A 21,923-nucleotide genomic window follows, 5' to 3' on the forward strand; every position below is an offset into this window, starting at 1 on the left:
AAGCAGCGGATGGAAGGCAAGGAGCACACACGTTGGCCTCAGCCCGGGAACAGCATTTTTGCAGAGGAGGGTACAATTTCATGAGAAAAAGTGTGCGAGATGAGGTCACCTTTAGTTAGCGCAGGAGGAACTCTCCCTCAATCCCGTGTATGCCAGAGGAAGCGAGCCGGATGCCGCGGTGCAGTTGCATGCCTGGGCGGGCAGCGTTCCTGGCCCAGCAACCGCAGGCCTTCGCCCGCCGTCGCCCATCAGGCTCCTGCCAGCACCGTCGCGGTCAGCGGGGAGCTTTGCTCAGCAAGGGTAAGAGCATAGCGAGGGTAGCGGCCTTCCGCTTGCAGAGGCTGCGTGCATGTTTCTGGAGAGCCTGGCAGCATCTGACCGCTGTTCCCATAGAAGCTGCGAGGCCCTTTGCGCTTGGCTCTGGGACGGATGGTGCTCAGCAAGGTAGCTGCTGCGGGAGTCGGCCCCGCGGGGGAAGGCAGGACGCTCACCGCCTTCGCCACCGTGCGCTGGCTGCACGCTTGTCGCACCGGCCGTTGCGGTGCTGGCGGGGCCGTCGCCATGCCCGCGGGGATGCTGTGGTGGTACCCGCGGTGTCCCCTGGCCGGCAGCACCTCTGGGACGAGCTGGCCTCCCCTGCAGAGTCACCTCCCAGCGCAGGCTGTGTCCGCAGCTCCCCGCTACGCGCGGCTGGCGCCCACTTGCTGAGCTCTCTCCCTAGATATTTCAGTAACATATGTTAAACGTATATATATTTTTAAAAAGGCATGCCCCATTTTATATTGCTAAAGATATCTATTTAATGTAATGCTCTAAGAGAGTCTCTTTTCTGACCGCACACTGATTGCAGCTAAATAGTCTTCAGGGGAAGAGTCAGTATGTGCCAATATTAACAGAATTTTTTAATGTAATAATATGGGTTTTTTTGTTAGGTACTGCCCAATTTTCAAAGGCCCATCCCTTTGTGGCATGAATGGAGCATACACTGGCACAGTCTGGTGCCGGTATCTGCTTCTCCAGCTTTCCTGTAGCTGATTCTGGTTAGGCAGGGCTAGTATTTGCACTTGGGGGACAATGGAGTGTTGTTTATTTCTGCCCTCTTTGTCTGCAGAAAGTGTCCTTGCACTTTAGGGCAGAATCCTGGAATTAAAGAGCGGTAGCTGTTTTCTAACTGTGTCAAAGGAGGCTTGTAGAGGCGCGCAGATCCTTTCTTGCACCACGACAAGCGGCCGAGTCGTGCTCTGCACCGTCTTGTCCTGCTGCCTGCTATGGCGAGAACCTGGAAGCGGGCAGCTGCCGCGGTGCCGGCGCGGCCGGGGGACAGGGAGCGGTGGCGGTGCCGCGCGGCTGGGACCGTGCGCTGCCCCGGCGCAGCGGGTTGGGCACCCACCACGGGCCCTGGGCACGGCCCGGCGGCCCAGCTGCACACAGGAGCTCCAGCCTGGCCGGAGGGGCACGGCACCGCGCCGGAGACCAGCGCAGGCTGCAGCCTTCCCGCGCCCTCCGACGCTTGCTCACCCGCTCCCGGGCAGCACGGAGCGGCTTCTGCTCATTCCCTTTTAAAACAGCAGGTGAACATGCACTCGTGATTCAAAAAGTAAATAGCTACATAAAAAACCACAGCAAATTTATAATAAGCTACTCTCTGTGCCAGGTATTTTGTGTCCTGTGGCAATTCACCGCTGTTTTTATTTGTTAACGTGTCTCTGTAATGAAAAGAGTTCTCTATATTGATATATTTTCTTTGTAATAAGCTAAAAAGCTCATTGCTGGTGCCTTTTTGCTTGGGGAGGACTCCCATCCCACAGCTATATTCATGAAAGTAACAAAGCATAATGTCTCTGCAATTGCCCGTTTCACCGTAGCTGAGCAAACACCACAGGATCACCAAAAGAAAAAGAACAAGGAGCCTACGGAGTGGGCAGGAGGACTTCAGGTACAATAGCATGGTTATTTCCCTAGGCGCGGTTCCAAGGCGAGCGGTTCCAAGGCAAGGGCTAAGCTTTCAGCTTCCTACGCGTGACACGGGAAAAAAGCCTTTGCCCTGTCTCGGCGGGGCTTTGCTGCTGCGTTGCGAACCTTTACCCTCTGCAAGGTGTGCAACGAGGTCAAAGCAAACATCACTTTATTACGGTTGCAATTGTATTGTGGTCGCGCCACTGTAGTCTTTTTCAGTCACCTTTCAGAAATGGCAGCGTTTTGCCTTAAATTAACCACATCTGAGGCCAAATTCTGCTTCTAGAGGACGTTAGCTGGGTTGCTGCCACTGCTCTGGTTTTTTTTCAGTCGGAACTGTGATCTGGCCCCGAACACACTGAATAAGGAAAATGGAGACCTGCAACGTTACAGCATCATCGTGGCTGGGGAGCAGCGGCAGCCGCTGCCCTGGCCAGCAAGACGCGGCAGAGGATCCCAGGAGGCGACCGGGGCTCGGAAGTCACCCTACGGGCCTGAAGGACATTTATTCTCACAACCGGAAAGAGGAGCCAGTTTGGCATCCGGGGTAAAGGTAAAACCAATCACATGAGGCTTGGGGAAACAGAACTAGTCACTTCGGGGCTGTTTTGGTCCACGCAACGCTCAGCTGGTGCTGTGCCGCGGGGCAGACCTTTGCGCTTAGTGTTCAGCTCTTTTTGTAATCTGAAAATCTGTTGTTGTTCTAAGTACAATAAAGGCAGAGTCTTGTTTGTTGGAACACTGCCCTATGCGTGTGTTTGGCTTCTGTTTCAGTTATGTGCATGAAAAACATTATCTGCTGTGACCAATATTAGCTATTGAAGACGCCAAGAATAAGTGGGTCATTTTTCAGTGGACGAGGCTGTATGTTGGGTTATTCATAGGCTGTTTTTCACAGTCAGATTTTGCTATTAATCACATGTCTGAACTGATAATTCATTTACACATCAATTGACCGATCCTTTCATATATGCCTCTTTGGGTCTTTTAAATTGAATTTCATTTGATTAATGTATTTCTCAAAGCAAGGAGCTAATAAAGGCCAGTGTCCTCCTCCTTTTGTTGTTCTCGGTATCTTTATGAGCGGCTGTAAATCCATTCCGCTGGAACTTTGTTATAAAATTGACCTACGCTCTTCAAGTAATAAAAAAGGCTGCTTATCGGCCCACTTTTTTAATTCAAAGCACAGATGTGTATACTGCACAGGGTCAAGATTTTGTTCGCTGTGAGACAAACCAAAGAGCTTGGGAGAAGAATAATACCTCATCAGTCCACAGAGAGCTGGCAATGTCTAGAGTATAATTGCACAGCAGCGGCTCAAGCGCCAATACCCCGCAAGCTGAAAGCACGGGGTACTTAGCAGTGCAAAAACCCTCGCCCACGTGGCATAGTGTCATGCTTAGGCAGCTGCAGAGGACCTGCTCCCGTCCCTCTGAGCCACAGTAGAAAATGAATGCATTATTTTCAAAATTCACCCTGAATCGATAACGAAAAAATCCACCGCCGTTCGTGGGCTGCGGTGCCGTCTCAGACGCTTGTCAGCATCTTTTCGTCCCGGTGTCCTCCCATCAAACTTTTGCTTGGCCACAAATGTGGCCGGAGCCGCTGGTCCAGCACGTCATGGGGTGACGGACCCAGCCCTTTGCGTGGCTTCGCACCTCCCAGCCTTACGCTGGCCTCCGTCCTCTCGGTGGGCTCCAGCCTCGTGTGGCTTGCACGGTATTTCCCTGTAGGAGAAGAGTAAGGAAATTTGTCTGCAGAGGACTGGGTCTGGCCAAAAGGGCGACTTCACCTGAACTAGTTTTGCTCTGTTACGCTCCAGCCATTTCTGCTGCACCGCGTGCATCTCTCCATCACGATGTTCATCGTGACCCACAACTAACGTCGAAATTGCTGATACCCCTGACAGTTTCGAATAGCACACGAGCCACACAGGCAGAGCTGGCAACCGCCGCCTTGCCAGCGCGGTGCCGGCACTCCTGCGCCACGTGCCTGGAGCGCTCCAGAGCAGCCCTTGGGGAAGCCTCTGCTCTCCAGCTCTCCGAGAGCCCTCCAGTTACCATGAGGAAGAAGGAGGTAATCGTGGTGTGCAAGTCCAGCACAGGTTCAGCCAACATCTTCTGTTTTACCTCCTTACTTTGCCAAAAGCCAAGCGCGCCAGGGTAAGACACAACCAGTGGATGTCTGGCAAGGACAGTTTCTGATACTGGTAACTGTAGCATTGGTCAGCGCTCTGCCCCGGCTCTGAATTCAGAGCACAAGGTCCCCAGATAAAGCCACCTTTTGGGCTGTCTCTTGGGAAGCCCTTGTGGTAGAGACTCCAGGGCTCATTTGCCTCTGAGCCAGGTGGCGGAGCTGCCTGCGCTGATCACTGCCGCAGCGGCTCTGACCGTCGCTCATCACCCCCAGCCAGAGGAGGAAGACCAGGCATGGGAGCCATGGTGGTTGCAGGCATGGAGAGGCTCCAGGGGGGGGTGAGCGAAGAGCCCGGGGAACCAGGCCTGATGCTTGTGTTGGCAATGGGCATCTCCGGGCGACGCGTTTCCACACAGAGGGAGAAAAGACACACCTATGAAATCTCATGAAGGTGGTCATGCAAAGAAAAAAAAGACACTTTTCCCCTCTTTGCTGCTTGTGGCACAGCCGCGCCCCAGCTGGGCTGGCAGGGCGGTGGGGCGGCTGCTGAGCGCCCGGCACCGCGGTCGGGAGGCTGCCAGCTCTCTGCTGCCGGCGCTGGCAGGGCTGCCCGGCTCTGCCCCACAGCACCGCCTCTAGCTGAGGCTACGACACTCTGTGCCAGCCGAGCAGGGGCCGGGGACCACGAGCAGGGCTCCGTCGAGCTCTCCTGGCTGTCCTCAGAGCAGTGGCTGGCGCTCGCATGTCTCCATCGCTGCAGGGCAAAGTCGAAGACCTTGAACCCACTGGGCGGGCAGAGCTGGGCTTGGGCAGCCCCCAGGGACGCAGGATGCGCAGCTCCTGCCAGGCAAAGCCGTGCTCCCCTGACCCAGGCGAGAGCCGCCCCAGCCCCCCAACCGAGCTGAGATGGGGGGCTCAGGGGGGCTCGGTGCCACCCAGCCTCCAAAGGGAAGGGAGAACCGCTCGGGCCAAGTGCTCTGTCCTTGGCAGCGTAGAAACCCACTTAATATCCACAATAACCATTTGATATAGAAAAGGCAACCCTTTTGAGCAAGGAGGAGGACTTGCTGGGAGGTCTAAGAGGGCTGCAGAGCTCCACTTCATGCTGCCAGGTACATTTTTCTGGCAGCCTCTGGAGACTCCTGGCCCTAACCCTCCTGGCCCAGTCAGCAATAGCCCCTGTCCCAGGCAGGCTGCCGGCTGCCCTTTCTGGACCTTTGTGACAAGAAATACAGCAGGACCTTTCCTGAAAGACTGTCAGCCGAGGGAGCAGGGCTGCTCTGGGCACAGCAGCCCTCCTGACGAAGCAGCAGGGGGTGTCTGGCAGGAGGCCCGCCTGCTGCAGGAGGGGCTCTAACAGCAGAAACCAAGCAAGGAATCAATCTTGCTTTTTTTTTGTTTGTTTGTTTGCCAAAAACATCTCGTGTCAAGCAGCCCTAAAATGGCTCTGTGCTTCCAAGCAGTTCGCTTGCTTTTGTCCTTAGAACAGCCAGTGGGAAATTTTTAAAAGATAAAAGATTTTTCCATTTCCTAAAATGATAATTAGTTGCTTTAAACTCACATTTCAACAGTGGTTTACCTCCCTGGGGCCCTGGGAGTACTGCACACGCTGACACAGCTGCACTGGCAGCCGTTTCCCTGTTTCCCTTCCAGTTGTGTCAGGGTTTGGGCTGCACCAGAATCAGCTGGTAGAGGGCAACGCTCTGCATGCTGGCTTATTTCTGGAGCCGTGGATGGACCCCGGTCAGCAGCACAGCCCAAACCCATTCCAACTGCAGGGACCCCCAGCGCGCAGGTTGGCCAGGTCCCCCGCAGGACACCCACCTGCTGCCGAAGCCCCACATCCATGGGGCTCCCCTGCTCCTCCTCCAGCCGCGGTCACGGCCCCCTGTCCCCGGTGGTCTGGGCGGCTCCTCCGCCCCCCTCGCCCAGCCGGGCCCAGCTCCGCAGCCGGGCGAGCTGGGGGCGAGTGGCGGGGGTGCTGAGCCACGCCGGCAGGCTGGCTGGTGCCTGTGCGCGCAGCCCGGGCCACACGCGCATCGCGCCTCTGCCTCGCACGAAGGGTTCAGGATCTGGCCGTCGAACTGTCCTGTGACTGACGATGTCGTACAGCACTTACTTATCCCAAAGCACAGAAGTAGGGCTGGGAGCCACCAGGACACTGGCTTTCTGTGGATCTAGAACCGCCTATGGACTATTTAAACAAAGCAATTGCAGACAATGGCCCGAGACCGCTGGCTATACAAACGCCAGCAGTGAGGGACTCCCAGCCCTGAGAAGCCGAGCGGGGCGGTGTGCCTGAGCCCACAGGGCCTGGCAACGCGCAAATGAGCAAAAGCTGCTTATTAACAATTTTTGTTAAAATTAGTTTAGTTTCTCCAGTTTGCAAAACAAGTTTTTGCAACTCCCTTTGGGACAGACTATTTAAAGCTCCAGGCTTCACTGGAGCCCACGGAGAGAGCTCGGCTGCTGCTATTGCACTGACCCCCTCCAGTGCCTGGGCCGGCTCCAGCGCTGCTGCAGAGACCCCCGGGGCAGCCCCGGGAACGCCCGAGGACCTGGCGAAGGTGGCGATGGGCTCTCGCAGCTCGCTGCTCCTCTCTTGCCCAGCTCAGCCCAGTCCGAATCCCTGAGGGAGCACCACAAAAAGTGCTTTAAAAGGTACAGGTTTTAACAGGAAGGCAGCTTAGAGCTGGCGCAGGAGCGTGGCAGGATGCTGCCCATGCCAAGTCTCTGCATGAGGCTTCTGCAGTGGGTTTTTTTGTTTGGTGGTAGGGTTTTTTTTACCATGTTTGAGGATGCCAGCTTCACACAGAAACCATCCTTATTGAGAGGAAAAGCATGGGGATGAATAATGAGGCTAGCAGCGTGCACGGTCAGCGTGCGCTGCTGAGCTGGGGCAAAGACATCAGGTTTTCCCGCGCAGCCGCCTCGCCGGTGAGCAGATGCACGCCCTGCCCCCAGGCTGGCGGCTCTGGGGGGACACCCCGGCTCTGGCCTCCGGCCCCTCTTTTGCACCTGCCCTTCCTGCGGGGCAGCTCCTGACCGCCGCTGCGGCTCACCCCCCTTCTGGCCAGGGAGGAGCAGGGAGGGTGGCAGGGGCTGTGTGCACGCTCCCTCGCAGGAGGTCCCGACCGTAGCACGGGTGTGTGATGCACTGGGCCAGGAGCATCCTGTGTGAAGGCACTGCTGCTTCTCTGGAGGTAGGGCAGAGCTGCCAGAACCTTGGTTGTTCGATGACAGGGATTGCCAGTTCCTCACTACTGTTGAAGTTCATGTCATGGCACACTTGGCACCTCCCGTGTCCCGCCTGACTTGAGCAAACAGCGCCATGCACAGCTGCGAGAGGCGCCGGGGCTGCTCTGCCCTCCGTGTGTGCCGGGCTCCAGCGGCCTGTGCAGCAGCCGCAGACCTCAGCGGGGTCACGCTGACTTGTGTCCTCTTGACACAAGGAACATCAGCCAGCTCTGGGGTTTGCTCCTTATCCAAAATCGCTGCCACCACTGCCAGCAGGCAGACGCCAAGGAGAGGGTGAGCAGGGCCCTGCGCGCCCCGTGTCCCGCCCCACTGGAGTGGAGCGCAGCGACCGCAGGGGCACAGCGTGGTGCCGGCATGAGCCCATGGGGCCGAGGGACCGGGGAGGGACCAGGGAGCGCAGGGCGCGGAGCAAAGGATGCCGGACCTGTGAGGGGACGGATGTCCTGGGGCACAACATGCTGCGGGGATGAAGGGCTGTATTTCTCTAAGCCTCCGTGGGCATGGCAATGCTTACCTGTGCTTTCAAGACTCTTCAGAACATCTGCCTTTTAGGCGCGCTCTCACAGGCTCTGACTGAGGCTGTGGAAACACGTCTCCCATAAACTTCAGAAACCGTGGAAAATAAAAAACATCACAGCTTTTACTGGTTCAAAGCATCTCAGGATTTTTTAAGCCAATCTCAGGATTTTTTTTTGGTGGCCCGACTCTTGATTTATGACTGTAAAGGCCAAGTAACGATCCTGGAGGTTGCCAAGAAAACATCCGTTGTGGAAAGCTGGTCCTAAATCAGAGCATTCAGCTGGTTAATTGTGCAGCGAGTTGGGCCAGCGAGAATTATGGAGCTTAAAACTAAGACTCTGATCTTGCAAGAAGTCCTGCGTGGGTGGATTCCTGTGCCTTTATGGGTCTCTGTGCAACACATAAATTTAAGATGTCAGCACTCCACTAAGTACATTTCAGTTCTAAATGTATCATATAGATGTGTCTACTGAAGCGTGCCTTTAACCTCTGTAAATTCTTCCTCTGAGAAGTCCTCACTGAGGCCCAGTCTCGAACTTTGAAACTTCTTGTTTTGATATCTTTTCTCTGTATAAAAACCTACAAGGTTTTACTTATGCTGGAAAATATTTTTCTGGCTTAGATGAAATCAAAACATTTTCCTTAAGAAGGCAAACCATGCACCTGTGGGTTGGGACAGCAGGATTGTTGGGATTGTGCCTCAGTGCTCGTTCCAATCTGTAATCATTCACTGCAAGGGCTAATAGAAAAAGAAAAAACAGTTTCTTTCCCTGAAATGCTGTTGTTTTGAATTCAGGCATCCATCCCTGGGAAAATTACAGCCCCAAAAAGAAACTTAAAAGAAAAAACCCAAAGCCTCAAGCTGCTGCTTCAGCTGGTGCTCCCTGGGCCCGAGCCCCGCGCCCCAGGCAGGGGATGCTCCCGGGCACAGGGGTGGGGTGGGACGCGCCCCTCCAGGGGATGCCATGCGTGGGGCTGCTCCCGCTGCCAGCCACCGCCACCGGAGGCCGCCGCGCCGCCACGCTGCCCTTTGTTTTTTCCAGCTTTAACAAGGATCTTTTGTTAGCTCTGCGTTCGAAGCATTTTATGCTTAACCAGCAAGCCCAGAGCCCGAGCGGCTCCGGATGGACCATGCAGTGAGGTTTTCTGCCAGCCAGGGTACCTGCGCTGGCAGCTGCAGCTGCGACAGACCCTTTGGGCGCAGGTCGGCACCGCAGCTGCAGCAAGACCTGGACAAGTGGCTCATCTGGTGATGGGAGGGCCAGCAGGGGCCACTTCCAAGCTCATCCATCCCTGCATGCTTTAGCCAGCCTTACCCTGCATCCCGCGCTGCTCCCAGCACGTGGCCCCAGCCCCGGCCCCACTCTTCATCTCCCGCTCCTGGCTGCAGCGGCACTCTCCGCCTGCAGTCCTGGTAAGCGGCTCCTGCCTCACTAGCACCGTTTCCCTCCCCAAATTATTGCTGACAGACCTTCAACCTGTCCTTTGGTATCCCAAAGGTAACTCAGCAACAACAGCCCCAGATAAGCCCAGGATGAAAACCAGGAGAAGGTTTCCAATCACAAAGGAACTGAGATTTTGCAGTCTGTATTCTTGGGGGGGGGTGGGGGATTAATCAAAACCTACCTGTGGTTACGATGGGATTAGCCTAACTTATAAAAGGACAGGCACCGGGCTGTTCCGCTGCCTGTGTCGGTGGCAGGCAGGGCCCGCAGGGCCGTGGAGCATCCCCAGGTGATGCCCCAGCGCCAGCTGGAGCTGCCTGCCCGCCCCTGCCCTCCCCAGCCCCCCCCCGCAATGGCCGACAGCCCCTGGCTCGAGCACCCACCTAAGTGCTGAGCCCTGCGGGATACAGATTCGCCCCGAGCCCGTGCGAGGGGGCAGTTTCGCCGCCCGAGCCCTGAGAGCACTGACGCTGTACTGAGCTGCGCACTAGGCTGGAGGAGCTGAGGAGGGGTTCTCGGCCGGGCTCCGTCCTGCTGTGCGCTGCAGTACTTCGACTGGGACTGTGGGCTCTTGCCAGCTTATGTTACTAGGATTAGTCTTTCCAGCTGAAGAGACAGGGAAAACCAAAAAGGGAGCAAAGGAAGCCCTGCACGTTACGTGCCGTGAGCCTCTTGCACGAACTGTGACTTGGCCAGCACTGGCCCACTGCTAACGGCAGAGCACAGCTACGAAGAAACAGCCTCTCACTCCTACTCCCTGCCAGGAGAGTGATTTTTCTTCTTTTGTGCCAACACGCACAAAGCGGCAGTAAATCCTGCCGTGGGGCAGCTACTCGGGGACTCCTCTCCCATTTCTGCTCCGGGTGGCAGATGGCACAGGGGCTTCATGGGCACCAGCGATTCCCAAGGCCGGCAGACGGAGGTGGGGGTGTGGGGGCGCTGGGGGGGGCAGGCACCCCTGTTCGGTTGCCCCTCGGGGAGCTGTGGAGCGCTGCGTCCGCTGCTGGGGCTTGCCCCCGCCGCTGTAAGCGGGGCCTCGGGCTCCACGCCGCGATGCTGAGCGGGGAGCGGGCGGGCAGGAGCGTGCTGGGCAGGGACGGTGCCCAGCTGGGCGCTTGCTTGGGGGCCTGGAGTCAGAGCAAGGCACAGACCTGCTCCAGCCTGCAGAGGCAGAGCTCATGACGCAAAGCTCAGCACCCTTGAACCAGAGCTGGGATGGTACAAAATAATTGCAGCAAGGAAACGGAAAGAATATGGGAATTAGCAGCCTAAAAAGGCGTAGGTGAGAATGCTCCTGTCGTTCAGGTGAAGACCCTCAGAGACACCAGAGCTGAATTCGTTCATCTCAAACTGCTGGAGCCGTCCCTGAGCTGTGGCCCTTTCCGTCCACGTGTTAAAAACAATTAATAGATCCCTCAGCAAAGACGGGAGTGGTGTACGTAGGAAATCTTGTGGAAAGAGGCTGCGCCTCCTCTTCGGGGAGGGAAGCAGAGTGTGCAGGCTGCGAGCGGGCGGCGGGGCAGGGGGCAGCTCGCCTGCCCCACACTCCCCCCAGAACACCCTCCCTCGAGCTCCTGCCCGGCTGCCTCGGTCAGGCGCTTCTCCACAAATTCAGGCTCAGAAGCAGGCTGCAAGACTCCTGTTTTAGAGAAAACTGTTTTTTCCTGTGAGAGGTCTTTCTGTTAAAAAAAAGCCAGAAGCCTGAAAACCAAATGGTAGTGCACAACATCAGAGTTGAGAGGGATGGGAAAACACTTGTGAGGAGGGGAAAAAGATGCCCAGCAGACGGGAAGAAGCTGGTGCTGTGCCTGCAGCGATCATAAATAAATAGAAAGGCACTTACGCTGACAGAGGCAGCGGAACAAGAATCAGTGAGCCAAAGTTAAACATGAGAAAACATTTAAAGAACACGTGCTGTCAAATGTGCCTCCCTGTGCCAGGCAGAACGACCCGGCCCCGCGCACACCGGCGGCCCCGCGCCACGCTCGCGCGCCCTGCTCGCACGCGCAGGGGGCCAGCGGCGACCCCGGGGTGCTGGGACGGGCCCTGCGCTGCCCGCGGGACCCGGGCAGCGGCATCTGCACAGCGGAGCCACACTGGAACATTGGTTGAAGTAGAAAAACAGCACGCTTAGGCTCTTTTTTTTTTTTTTTTTTTACTTCATGGAAACTTTATAAACAGTTGAAGTAATCTAGGCTTTTACATGACAAAACAGCTCCGAGGGCTGATGGCCAGGGGCCCTGGCACGCTGCATGGGGCAAATCCCACGCTCCTGGCTGTGGCACTGGCAGCAGGGACTGTGCCCCGCAGCCCTCCACCAGCACAACCGAACACCCTACAGCCACTCCGCCACTGGTCCCTGGCGCTCGGCTGCGTGCATGGAGGAGGGAAACCCAGCACAGACACATATGCGACAAATGACTTTAAAAGGACACAATGAAATATGTTTCTAATAAGCTGCTTCCCTCCATTGTTCACATGTCAAACTTAAACCCCCCTCGGATTTCCTCCTTCCCACGGAGCCCAGCGCAGCCCTGCAGGTCCGCGCCGGGCAGCGAGCGCGAGGCTGACGGTGCACGAGCAGCGCAGGGGATGCGACGGCCCCCGTTCCGAGGGGGTGGGCACCGCCTGGCATCCACGCGTGGTGCTGGGGCTGCCGCCGCCAGCGCCACCCACACCCACAGAAGCCCAGGCGCTTCCCAAACCGACAACCCCGAGCTGTCCTCAAAGCACAGCCCCGGGAGGGGAAGGCGTTTAGGGGAACGTTGGCCTTCTGTGGAGGAACCTGGTGCCTCTGGGACAGCCACCCCAGGAGGTGCCGAAGCCACCGAAGGGCAGGCTCGGGCACCAGCGCGCAGCGAGAGACCAGGGGCTGGACTGCCTGCAGCTGAGCCTGTGGGCTGCTGGAGGGGCTTCCCCAGCAATTCTGGGCTGGTCAGGACACCTCCCTCCCTCCTTTGGTCTCGCTGGCTCGCAGCTCTCAGATACCTTATCCCAAAAACCCTATGTGCTTTGTTTTGGTGCTGCTCGCACCTCCCAGCCACTCGTGAGAAGGTGCAGCAGAAAGGGCTCACCGTAGCTTCGAAAAGCCCTGCGAGGCCGGCGTGCGCAATACAGCCCAGGGGTTACCGCAGGTTTGATGTTTGCTTCTTTCTTTTAAAGCCACTTTTACGTGCCACTGTTCAAAGCAGGAGCAGCCGGGGTACCGCCGACCCCGAGGGAGCGGGAGCACCATTGAGACGACATGCGCGCGTCCCGCCAGCGCCAGCGTTACATTCAGCAATAAAGCAGACAGGCACGGGATGCGCGCGCACGGCAAGTGCTGGGACCCGCCAGCAAACCCACGCCGGGCAGGGCACAAAGCGCACTTGGGAAGCAGCTACTGGGGATGTTTGGCCACTGGTTTGGGAATGCTCCCAGCACCCAAGGAAAATCATTCAAAACAGGGAAGCCGCCTTTGGGCTGGTGAGAGGAAGCAGGAAAGCCGCTCATCACCTATTTACAGGTAAATGCTCAGGAACTGAGCCCTGGTGTCAGCTGGAAGCACAAATAAGCCTCTACTGTTAACAGGGGTACTAGGGGCGGTCCTGGCTAGGAGAAACCCTTCCAGACCAAAGGGCATCATCTACACAGCCACTGCTGAGGAAGAGAGACTGGACATCTCTTGGATGGGAAATTAACGTAACAAGCAAACAAGCAACTGGGTGCCTCTTAGGGAAGTGGAGGGCTTTGACCCATATTCAGCGAGTTTCAGTTCCTCGCCACCTCTGTGCTGGCCACCAGAGACACTCCAGGACAGAGACTTCTTGGTGGGCCTGTGGGAAGTGGATGTGGAGGGAGGGTGGCTCAGGTGGGAGGAGGAGGAAGAGGAGGAGGAGGAGGAGCAGGAGGAGAAGGAGGAGGAATGCCTGCTGCCTCCTTCTCCCAGCTGTGCTCTCGGAGGCTGCTGACCCGACCGGCGCTGCCCGGAAAGCCGACCGGCAGGCAGGGGATGTGGTCGTGCTCAGGCAAAGCCCCCTGGCACAGCCGCATCTGTCCTGCCTGTCTTTGCACAAGCAGCATTTCCAGCAGCGTACACTGCTCTCCTACACACCAAAAAACACAGTATAGCTTACTGAGCGAGGAAAACTTAACATAAAGGAAGGAGCTTCTCATGGCAAGGGGGGCCAAGCCAAACTCCAGTCATTCTACCCTTGCATCCAAGCACGGGGAGTCAGCCCCTTCCCTTTCGATTCCATCGCCTGCCCAAGGTCACCCTTGCCAAGGTGCATTTCCCAAAAAGTGAGCAGGTGAACGGCCACTCCCGTCCTCCGCTGACCCTTCCAGAGCCCGTCGGCTGGATGGCTCTGCCCAGCGCTGCCGCTGCTGGCGCTCGCCCAGCCCTGCAAACGCTGCCCGTCACCTGCAAGGGCACATGCGAGCGTCCTTCGCAGCCTGTGCAGAGAGGAGAGGCCGAAGGACTGGGAACAGTTCAACACAAACATCTGGGTAGGGTCTTCTCTCCATCAGTATCTCCCTCTCTTCTCATTTCTTGAGCCACTTATGACAGCATGCTCTGAAATTACTGTCCATGCTCTGAAATTAGCTGCTCCCCAGGGGCACTGGAACTGCAAAAGTCTTAGCTGTGACATGTCCGTTTCACAAGCACAGAAAATCTCCTGGGTCTAGCTGGGCTGAGGTGGTTACAAAGCCTGGAAGAAGAAAACAAGCATGCTCTGTGCAGCAGTGTAAAATCACCAGCGACGGCACACCAGCAACCAGAGCAAGCCCAGGTCTCGGCACTGCCATTCGCACAGCGCTCACGCTTACCCCAAGCGCTGCCATGAGCAGGCTCAGGAAGGGCAGATTTACTCCGCCCTGCCCCACCACCCCCAACAAAGAGCACAGACCACCTCCAGCCATTACCTTTCCTTCCGCAAGGGTCTCCTACAGGAAGGACATTTCTCCTGATCTTTCTTTTGAGATCACCATTGCCTCCACTGGACCCCCACCACCCTGTAAATGCTAAGTTTGTGTAATGTGTGCTTTTGGTTATTATTTGATTTACTGTCAGAAACACATACCTTTAGCCTCAGCTCTCATCACCTGGGATCCTGCCTTGTGGTGATGAAGAACTGTATATAAGGAAGTAGAAGAACACAGAAAAATAAATTAATGCAACAAGCGAGCTCAAATTCATATCCACTAACCTAAATAGAGGGCTGGGTAACTGTCCGGTCGGTGTAACAAGTGAACTCGCTGCCAACACTAACAGACAACATTTAGCACTTACATGCAAACCTGCTCACACTTTTGGCAGAGGCCGGTGAACTTTAAAAGCGGGAAGCTGAAGCTTACTTGAGCAGATATTATTACAAATTAAACCCGCTGCCACAAACCGCAATGCTTGCAATTCAAAGCCCTGCCACCCCAGCCTCGCCCGCAGCCTTCGGTGCCCAGGCTATCACTCCATCACGCTGTACCTCTGTGGTGGAGCTACGCCTGCACATACATTGTGTGCAGGCCCATCCGCTCTGGTCTCGCACCTCTGATCAGCTGCTGTGACCCAACAGCCCTCCTCATCAGTCCCATGAGCTTATCTCTGCTCGTCGCAGTGGCTGAGAAGGGCAACGAGCACTACGCTGACTTAGGGCCGCACGCGTGATGAAAGGCACCCACAGATACGCTTATTGCTTAGCAGATTTATGTTTAACTTATCAAGTCTGTATCTGGATTAGCATTTGACACTTCGTGTTCTTTGTTTAGTTCCAGCATTTTAGCTGAGACCCATCTTCTGCCCACGAGTATGGGGCAAGGAAGGTCGGGGCTGGGACTTCACGAGCTGACTCGCTCTGCCTCGGAGGTAGCACCCTCTGCAGCAGGGCTGCTTTTATTTACATGCCACCTTCTCAGTGCCAGGCTTACTTGCTTGTTCTTCGGGAAGCCGTCTCAAAGAACTTTGTCCTAGAGGCTACCCTGCAAAGAGAACAAGAGACGTCACTCCAGTTACTCGATGAGGCAGTTTGCTAACTAGATCTCATCCATGCCAGGGAAAGAGCGACAGCATTAGCGGACACCGAAGATGATCGCTTTCGAACGCTGTCTTTTCTGCTGAGGCAGCAGCTGTGCTCCTCAGGCTGCGAGCTCCATTCCCCTCTGCCTTCCCGCCGCCCTCGCCAGGCAGCCCTTGATCGCTTCTGGCTAGACCGCTTATTTCCATGCTCTCGCTTACGTGCTGGTTTATAAACCCGTATCCATCACTTTTTATGGCCTCTCCTTCAGCTTTTATGTGCTTCACATTTAGCCTCCAACTGCCCTCATAGAAAGAAAAGTTCTAACACGCGACCCAGGAGGGCACAGGCAAGGCCTGCCCCTGCCCTGCGGGAGCGGAGCCGAGCCTCACGGCACCCTTGCTGGACTACAGAGGGGACACGCAGGACGTGGGTCAGCGGCACAGTGCGGCGTTACTGGGGGATCTCCGCAGAGAGCGGGGGCCAGTGCGGAGCGAGCTCCGGAGCTCTCCCACGGCCGGCCTTCCCCAGGACCGCTGCGGGAGATCGGCACTCGTGGGCTGCGTGGCTTCCACGGTGCAGAGGCACGCCAGCTCATGACAAATGCTTTTGCATCTCATGTCACTACTGGCGGGGCGAGGCCCGGGGGGTGGCCCCACACCCCGCAGGGCTGCGGCACCGTGGCAGAGCGCCGGGTGAGAAGTGCTAGCGCAGACTTGGGGTGCTGCCCTGCTAGAACACCCATCTTTGCTGGCTGTGCGGCAGGAGCGAGCTCTGTGGCAGCACCCAGGTTACAGCCTCTGCACCAAACCGGCCCTGGCTGCTGGGTATTTAGTCACCCTTTTTAATTTTCTGATTCCCATTGAAGCCAGCAGGGTTTCTGTCTCTTTAAACTCTGGAAGAAACCTGATGATGAAGCTGAACTCCATCCAATTTCCTTAAGAGACATCCAAGCTGGATCTTGTCCTTCCCTGGGAAGCATCTCATTTGAGAGCCGTGCTCAGAGCCAGGCAGGGGGGGGCTCTCCAGCTTCACTGACACGAGAAATAGCAGAGAAGGTGACAGGACAAAGCTCAGCCCCAGGGCTGTATTTGAGAAGGTTCAAAGCTTTGTTTTTCCTGCACGGTTGCCTTTGCTACGGCCACGCTCCCCTCTCAGGCCGTGCCCTCTGCACAGCTTTCCAACGTGATGTTCAAACCCGTGCTTACACTGGTGCCGAAGAGGACGTCCACAGGCTCCAGCCATCGCACGCCACTGGTGCTGGAAACCGATGTGGTATTTCTCCTCCTCCTCTTCCAAAATTCCCGGTAGGTGACGCCAGCTCCTACTGCTGCCGCCTGGGCTGACCTCGACCCCACACATGCTCCCTCGGGCCGAGCTGCCCACCCCGGCTACCACGTGCCTGCCGAGGGCTGCTGACTTACACGGATGAAGGCACCTCTTCTGCTGTTCCTGCTATCAGGTCCGGCCTCTGCTCCAGCCTCGGAGGGACGGGAGTCCTGCACGGTGGGTCTGGAGGTCTCACAGGGGGACGCGTTATCACGGGCTTATCGCCATGGGGTCGTGGCTTAGGGACACCGTCATAATCGCCTGCAAGGTTGAGATTACAAACACTGAGTACAAAGCTTTGGTGGAGGGCTACGTGTTTATGAAAAGGCATTAAACAAGTTAGTGGGCTTAGTTCTGTCTGTCCGTCTGCCCCAACATCCTCTCTTTGACAGCGGCCAATAGCCAGAAGTTCAGGAAAGAGCCCCAGGAAAAGGCAGTTCTCATTCTGCTGCCCCAGTGCAGCCTTCCTGGCACTAGAAAGGGCTGATGCTGGACCCTGTGATGACAAACTCGATAGAGTTGCTGATTGCAAAGGTGGTACTGCCTGCGAACAATAAATTTTCTTAAACAAAACCTGTGCAGTGCCGCTCTTCAAAAGCGAGAGGAATAGCACAAACTGGGGATCCCTGCAGTCTGGGGCTGCCGCTTCTCCGAGCTGCTGTCTCGGACAGAGGCACTACCTGTCCTCTCCCCCAGCTTTCTGCTCTGCTCGCAGGAGCTCCTGCCTCGGCTGCTTTTCTTCCCCAAGATCCAGCCAACCTCGTTACTCACTTAACCCTTGAAGACTTTGACAGGTTAAGTGAATAAGGAATAAGTGTCAGGCTTCACCTGACACCCCTGGTGACCCCACACCTTCCCTCCAGCACCCAGACCTCCAGGGCGCAGATCACAAGCAATCCTTGTGATCTTTTTATGTGGCGCAAAACCATCTGTATGGATTTAATGGCTCAAAACCATCTTTATATGGTTCAAAACCATCTTAAGGGCTGGGTTCCTGCCCTTCCAATTTGTACATTTCCACAGCTAGAGAGTCCTGTTTCTGATTAGAAGTAAGTCAAAGATGTTTTTTCTATTTGGTAAGATAATTAATTGCTGCAATTACTTAGCCAAGGCTTTGTCAACCCCTTAGTTACTGAACTTTATCATACGCCTGTGTGCTAGCTCAAACACCAGCCCTTAACCAACTTTCCTCCATACTTGCGTTTGTAAATTCTGATCCTAAATTTTCTCCTTGGTCAGCTGTATAACCTGAGTTTCTCAGTGAAAGGCCTGTTTTCTAATCCTTCAGCCTTTACTTCTTGGTTTCTCCAGTTTTTTCTAAACTATCCCCAAACTGTGCGCATTAAAAGCTCAACACAGCATTCTAGCACTGATTCCAAGTACCAACACAGATGCGATATAACTTTATTACTACTTCAGCCGTCTATACACATGTTCAAGGATCAATGCAGCCAGTTTCTCTAGGCTGTGGCTCCGGGACATGCTGTCAGCACGCTATGCGCGATAACGCAAAGCCATAAAACTTGGAAGCACTAAATGCAGTTGATGTATAAGCCAACTTTAAAAGCTATCTTACCCTTCCAAAAGCAGATTTCCACCTACCGTTTATGCAACAAATTTAAAAAAAGCCAGTAGTGTCAGTCAGATGTATCTGATGTTTGTGCTACCCAGCCGGGCCTTTCTTCTTTCTCTCCAGTGCGCACAGGAGTCATTTGTCAAGAACGCAGCCTGGTTTTTATTTTATAAACACAGGGCTGCGAAGCTGTCAGGGAATGACAGCATCTGAAAAGCACTGGAAAGTGCACAGGAAAAGCTGGCAAATTGCAGAAAGCAATACATCTTTTATTAAGACCATCGTCCCGAGTATTTTATAAAACTCGGCAGCAAATACCTGCTGCGACAGCAATGCGTGCTGCCCTGCAAACGGCTCCCTGGCGTCGCAGGGGAGAGCGTCTACAGACACGCAGGTACACACCGACCTGCCTTCCGCCACCAAAACGGACAACGCCAGCTCAGGTCTGGCCCCACATGAATTATTTCTACCTGTAATAAATTTCTGTGTAAAGCTTACTAGAGAACAAAAATTAATAATTATTTATGTTAAACACCAACGGATGAACTGTTGAAATAGATGCTCCCAGTAAAGCCTTGGTAAGCCAGAAGCTGCGTCACAGGGGGCCTGACAGATAAAACCATCAGGAATTAACATGTGAAAGTGACTTTTGCCATTTTCCTTGTCTCTGCTGAGGAGAGAGCTGACAATCCAGAGCACTTATGGCTGGTTAGGCTGGGTACAAATTGCCTCGTGTTTAATGGTCTTTAAATCATTACTGAAGCCTGAATTTTATGAACCCACTGAGCTAGGCTGAGCTCAGCACAAACAGTGGTTTGGCTAGCACATGGGAAGCCTGCTTCATCTGAAGCTGGTGGCATCTGCCTAGCTCAGCAGAGAAGGGCCAGCACCAGCACCGGCACCGGCACCGGGCTCTGCAGGCTGCTCCGAAACCCCAGTAACCAAGAGACCAAAAGTACCCACCGTCTGAAATAAAACGGGACAACTCAGGAGGCCAAGGCCTGATCAAACCCTGGGGCTGCGCGCCCGTGCCCACATCTCAAGCTGTTCTGGCCTCCCAATCCCTCTTGCTGAGCTTCATCAAGAGGACTCAAGGCGAGAAGCCCACCACCCGCTCCGGCTGTCCCCGTGTACGATGCGCAGCGGGGAGGGCTGGCTCAGGCGCCTCGAGCTTTCCTCGGGAGAACGGCTTGGGCTGGGACGCCGTCGCGAGCCATGGCCCCGGGCGCACGCTCACCCTCTCTGCCGTAGATCCCGGGCCGGGGAGCTGGTCTCTTGGCCTGGAGCGTGGAGGTCCTCAGGGCAGGGCTGGCCACCACCCCGTTGGCAGCCTTGCTGGTCGGCTTTGCTGCTCCGTCCTGCAGCCTGGCCACCAGCTTCCCCACCTCCGCCTCCGCACGCAGGTCGGGCCGGCCCTCGGTGGGGGGACGCCCGGGCTCGTCCCCCCCGGGCCGGGGCGCGGGCAGGCGGCTGCGGTGCAGCGGCTTGGGGACCTCCGCGCCGAGGCTGCCACTGCCGTTGGGGGTCTGGCCGTGCCGGTCTGCTGCGGAGCCAAGGAGACAGACAGCCATCGCGTTAGGAAGCAGAGCGGAGGCGTCATGGGCTCTGCCCCGCCGGAGCGCAGAGCTCTCCCCTGGAGCTGCACGGCTGCTGCAGCACCGCCGCACAAGCTCCCTCCCCCGTGGCAGGGCGGCCAGAGGAGACAGCTGCTTTGGCAGCGGCAGTTCCTCACGCTGAGCAAAATGCAAACAGCAAGTGGCTCATGCAAATGCTGAGGAATGAAGAAAACTGAAAGAGTGCTGAATGTAAGAATATACTTAAGGGTTGCTTCTAAATTTCCAGTACTCTTGCTCGGGAGAAGTTGGGTACCATGCTTTCATGTCCCTCCAAAAATCATTAATGCCATCACTCCAGCAACCTGTGCTAGAGACCCATGCACAGGGTGCAGAAGTGCTGCTACGAAACTGGTTGTGCCCTGCAGCCTTGGCGCAGCCCAACACTGACGCTTCTGCTCCCAGTTCGGAGAAATGTTTAAATGCAAGGCCACCTCTAACTACACATGACTTCAAAGAGCAATTTGAATCAGTCATGGTTTGCCAGTGCCAAAACGTACACTTGTAGTATTAAGCCTAAAACATCATCAAAGCTCTGAAAACTCTAAGGGAAAAAAAGACTTTCTACCTCTTTGGTGATGATGTGATCTAGGGCGCAGCTTGCAACGACAGAGCAAATTGGGTGCAGAGAGACACACGATTTTAAATTGATGTGCCCTTTGACATGATACTTAAAATCAAATGAATTTAACAGCAGAGTTGTACTTGGTCTGGAAGATACTATCACTGGGTCCTGAAAAAGCACTTCAGTGTTCTTGCTCTGGATGTAAAATGGCCGGCAGCTGAGCCAGCCCTGCAGACCCTCTCGGAGTGATGCGCTCTGGCAGGACAAGACTGAGCAGCACACAGCCCACCCTGGCCCGGGCACACTCGCTCCTGTCCCACCAACTCTGATCCTCAGCTGCACTTGCATCGCTTCCCATTTTTACCTCTGAAGCTACAAAACCTCTCCACTGGGCTTCTTCTATGCAAGACCCAGTCTTAGTTTAGCTAATGAAGAAGCTGCAAGTAACAGAAAAAAAAAAGAACCCCCATGGAGTTTGGGTTGTGGGATGATGCAACCTATGCATGAGTATTTGCCTTCCCTTCTCGCTGAACAACAGACCTCACTGTCTGCCATGTTCACGGCCTGGAAGCACAGTCCTGCTATTGTTATCTCCATTGCTCCTGGAAAGGTGTTAAAAGAAAGAGGAGGGGTGAGAGGCAGGTAAGGCGTTAGTGAACAGCTGGACTGACCTCCGCTTTCTTCCACGGAAGCACCAAAGAAGACGGGTCTTTCCCTCAGAGGCCGTTTGGAAATGGTGATGGGTTTGTGCCGCCGGGCAGCCACCCTGGGAGGAGGCACCGGCGGTGCGGTGGTGTCTTCTGGGGGGCCAGAGTAGATCTGTAAAGGCAGACACATTTAGATGACCCAGCCCGACACGAGGGGGCTGCTGCCTCACCTCCAGCTGAAGGTCCCCCCGCCCAGCACAGAGGTGGATGGCGGCCCCCACCGACACCCTCCCCACGGCCCCTGCCCAGACCCCAGCAGCGCGGCGGTCAGAACCCGCCGGGGCCAGGCCCGTGCCGTGTGTCGGGCATCCCCCCCAGAACAGCCCGCCACAGCCGTGCTCGAAGCCGTTGGGTCCCTCGGCTCTGGCAAGGAGTTCGGCCGTTGAGCCACGCCGGGAGCAAAGACCCAGCTCCCACACAGTAAGCGGCCACCCGCTGCCTTCGCCAAGGACTCCCCGCTCCTCTCTCCTCTCCGGCGTGCACGGAAGCGGTCCGTGGCTGAGTCACAGCCCCAAGCCACCCCGACCAGCCGCGGCCCACCAGAGCCTGGCACGGCCCTTGCAGCCCTTTGCTCCAGCCCTGCAACCCCGGCTCCTCCAGCGCTGCTGGAGAGGGACAGACGGCGTGCACCAGCTGCCCTCAAGGGTCGGCAGCACCCGGCAAAGCCCCGGCTGCCGGGGCTAGAGACAGAGAGGGGCTGGAGCAGGGCTGATGCTTTAGTTACGGCCCTGCAGACGTCCGTCCTGCCATGGGCTTTCCTACAGAGAGGCTGCCTGCTCCGCACGCTGCTCACCACGGCAGCCACCGCGCCGCTGAACTGATCAGTGGCGCA

The 21,923-nt window shown here is 56.1% G+C and overlaps 1 protein-coding gene across 4 annotated transcripts in view; it reads right to left on the minus strand.

Moving 5' to 3' along the window:
* Positions 1-11,196: 11,196 nt before the first annotated feature.
* Positions 11,197-21,923, minus strand: part of OPHN1 (oligophrenin 1) — a 71,006-nt gene continuing 60,279 nt past the window's right edge. For 2 of the 4 annotated variants that reach the window (XM_064462790.1, XM_064462794.1), the window contains exons 19-24: positions 21,056-21,203; positions 19,444-19,749; positions 16,729-16,894; positions 15,219-15,269; positions 14,378-14,428; positions 11,197-14,005 (exon numbers count right to left, since the gene is read on the minus strand). In XM_064462790.1, coding sequence (XP_064318860.1) covers positions 14,386-14,428; positions 15,219-15,269; positions 16,729-16,894; positions 19,444-19,749; positions 21,056-21,203 — 714 coding nt within the window. In that variant the 3' untranslated portion in view covers positions 11,197-14,005; positions 14,378-14,385. Of the gene's footprint in view, positions 14,006-14,377; positions 14,429-15,218; positions 15,270-16,728; positions 16,895-19,443; positions 19,750-21,055; positions 21,204-21,923 lie in introns of those variants that run through there. The other 2 variants (XM_064462791.1, XM_064462792.1) reach the window with 2 other exon arrangements.

Source organism: Phalacrocorax carbo, chromosome 11 (assembly GCF_963921805.1).
Source record: "Phalacrocorax carbo chromosome 11, bPhaCar2.1, whole genome shotgun sequence".
In the NCBI taxonomy this organism is placed as follows: domain Eukaryota; kingdom Metazoa; phylum Chordata; class Aves; order Suliformes; family Phalacrocoracidae; genus Phalacrocorax; species Phalacrocorax carbo.